This window comes from Pteronotus mesoamericanus, unplaced genomic scaffold, assembly GCF_021234165.1.
Source record: "Pteronotus mesoamericanus isolate MK-2021 breed Mesoamerican mustached bat unplaced genomic scaffold, CSHL_Meso_final contig_591, whole genome shotgun sequence".
Classification (NCBI taxonomy): domain Eukaryota; kingdom Metazoa; phylum Chordata; class Mammalia; order Chiroptera; family Mormoopidae; genus Pteronotus; species Pteronotus mesoamericanus.
In genome coordinates this window covers 1,551,548-1,554,549 of record NW_026555208.1, presented here as the reverse complement: position 1 = coordinate 1,554,549, position 3,002 = coordinate 1,551,548, and the positions used below count along the sequence as shown (strand labels likewise).

Sequence of the window (3,002 nt, the reverse complement as noted above, 5' to 3'; positions counted from 1 at the left end):
TGGAAGGAAGTGACATACCTGTTTTCCTATATTCAGATCTCTCAAAAGGGTACACACTGTCTTCATCTTTCTCAAGCTACTCACTCTTTCTCGAAGGTATATGGTGTATTTCCAACACAATATATGTGGATGTGCAGATAACATTTTGAATATTAAACATTCCTGATTATTGCACTAAAAATAAAATTATTGACTGGAATTTGCCTTATTTGGAAAGTCTCCTGTATATAATTAGTTTACTAAATTGTAAGTGAGATGGATACTTTTGAAGTCAATTAAAAAAATTACCTCTTTTATATGCCTGTACAAATAGCTCAAAGAAGTCTTTTCAGCTGAAGAGTCATTCTATGGCTTCACCCAGCAACTGCTCCACTGCTCCAGTCTCTGAATTTCTCCTCATCTGCTTCCCTAACTACCAGAGTTGGCAGCACTGGCTGTCCCTGCCCCTCAGCCTCCTCTTCCTTCTGGCCATGGGGGCCAACGCCACCCTCCTGATCACCATCCGGCTGGAAGCGTCTCTGCACGAGCCCATGTACTACCTGCTCAGCCTCCTCTCCCTGCTGGACATCGTGCTCTGCCTCACCGTCATCCCCAAGGTCCTGGCCATCTTCTGGTTTGACCTCAGGTCCATCAGCTTCTCTGCTTGCTTCCTCCAGATGTTCATCATGAACAGTTTCCTCCCCATGGAGTCATGCACATTCATGGTCATGGCCTATGATCGCTATGTGGCCATCTGCCACCCACTACGATACTCATCTATCATCACTAACCAATTTGTGGCCAAGGCTAGTATCTTCATTGTCACAAGAAATGCCCTTCTCACTGCACCCATTCCTATTCTCACCGCCCAGCTCCATTATCATGGAAAAAATGTCATTGAGAACTGCATCTGTGCCAACCTGTCTGTGTCTATGCTCTCCTGTGACAATTTCACCCTGAACAGAATCTACCAGTTGGTGGCTGGTTGGACCTTACTGGGCTCAGATTTCATTCTCATCTTCCTCTCCTACACCTTCATCCTAAAAGCTGTGCTTAGATTCAAGGCTGAGGGGGCTGCAGTCAAAGCCCTGAGCACATGTGGCTCCCACTTCATCCTCATCCTGTTCTTCAGCACCATCCTGCTGGTTGTGGTGTTGACTAATGTGGCCAGGAAGAAGGTCCCCATGGACATCCTCATCCTACTCAATGTCCTTCATCACCTCATTCCCCCTGCCTTGAACCCTATTGTATATGGGGTTCGGACCAAAGAGATAAAACAAGGAATTCAGAAATTGCTGCATAGAGGGACGTGAATATGTAGAAAAGATCTCTAATACCTTTCCCCCTTCCTTCTCAGTGGTTTTTGCCTAGGCAGCAAGGTAGAGGAATGCCTGTGAGTGAGTATTTATTACACACATGGAGGCTCACTTCACCACTGATCCAGATACTTTCCTTTATTTTCTTTGCCTGGTTCAAATGAAGGTAGGCAAGAGAGAGAAACTCATATTTCTTGAGTAACTGTTTTGAGCCTAGGCAATTATATTTAAGTAATTTAATCTTTACAATATCTCTTCATGTATAATTAATTACATTTAACATAGTGAAGAAAATGTTTTTAAGAGAGGTGACCAACAAATATCACATATCTGGAAAGCAATAAAGATCAAAATCCAGGCTATAGAGTCTAGGCACTTCCTGCAGAAATGCTCCTTCAAGTACAGTTGAAGCTGGAGACCAGGCTTCCACCCTACTCTCCTTTGGCCTGTGATTATTCTTCTGGCTGTCCATATGTATTTCCTGCCTGTATCTGCTTCTTTGAGAGCCAGGATGTTCTTAGAGAAAACAGAGTCCTACCCAACAAAGCATCTGCAGGATCACAGGAGAAGAGTGTTTATAGTAATATAAAGCAATGTCAGCTTTCTATTCTATCCTGTATAATCTTGTCATCTTCAGGGAGTCTTGAAAATGAGGATACACGTGGAGAGAGAGGATACCATTGGGGTGGGAAATGGAGAAACTGACCAGAAGAGTGGGCTGGTCATTTCCCCTTTATGTTTGAGCTACATGTACAGTGAACTGGAAATCAAGTCCATTTTATGTTGATTCTGCCCCAGAACTCTAGTTGAAGGTGAAGACATGGCACAGTGTCAGGTTTATGGACAACAGTGGGCAAGTCGGGAGAAAAGATATTGCACCATTATTTTTAGAAAATGTAATGTAAGCAATTGGTTAAAAGGGTATTGGAGACTTGAAATGATAAAAGGGGATGAAGTGACACAGAAACAGTACATGCAGGAAGAACCTTACACTTGGGAAGAGGTTGGTCAGTTAGAACATAGAACCGATTGAACTAACTGGGCTGTACTACTTTGAGGATGAGTTCTGGCTGTAACTGGTACTAATGTCACAGGAACTCAGAGAAGGCCCCCTTAGAGTTAAGACTTCTGAGGAAAGGACCCTATCCTGCTGCTGTTGGTACTTCTGAAGGAGTTCAATGAGGCTGATTTGATCTTGGGAGTTCTAAAACTGAAGCCCAGACCCAAACCCAACCCCAAACCCTTTCAACTAACCATGCAACCAACCAACCAACAAATCCCAGACACCAGAAATCTACCCCACTGCCAACATGATGAGACACTGCTAAGGGACACTGACAAGACAGGGACAGACAGGAAAGAAAAAAATATCCTCTCCCGTGTTTCAACCTTCCAGGCTTTTTCTGCTGCTGTGGGTGCAAACTAAGAGGGAGTCAGCTGACAAAGAGTCCTAGATATGAGCCTGAGTGTCACAAAGCAGAGTTTGAATGGGAGCGTTTAGGGCTGAGAGACAGGAGTTGACCGCACAGCTCTTGGTTGAGTCTGAAAGCCTGTGGTGACATGCGGGACAGCTGTTAACAGCGCATTGCAGAGCACAGGGCCTCTCAGGGGACTGGAAACAGTCAAGTCCTCTAGTGCAAGCACATGAAGAGACATGATGTAATTTCACAGGAGCAGCTTTCATAACAATGAAAGAATTTAACCTTA

The 3,002-nt window shown here is 44.2% G+C and overlaps 1 protein-coding gene across 1 annotated transcript; it reads left to right on the top strand.

Moving 5' to 3' along the window:
- The first annotated feature begins 347 nt into the window (after nucleotides 1-347).
- LOC129076456 (olfactory receptor 56A1) lies at nucleotides 348-1,292 on the top strand. Its single transcript, XM_054580620.1, has one exon. It carries the CDS (start codon nucleotides 348-350, stop codon nucleotides 1,290-1,292), a length of 945 nt encoding a protein of 314 aa, XP_054436595.1.
- Nucleotides 1,293-3,002: the final 1,710 nt, after the last annotated feature.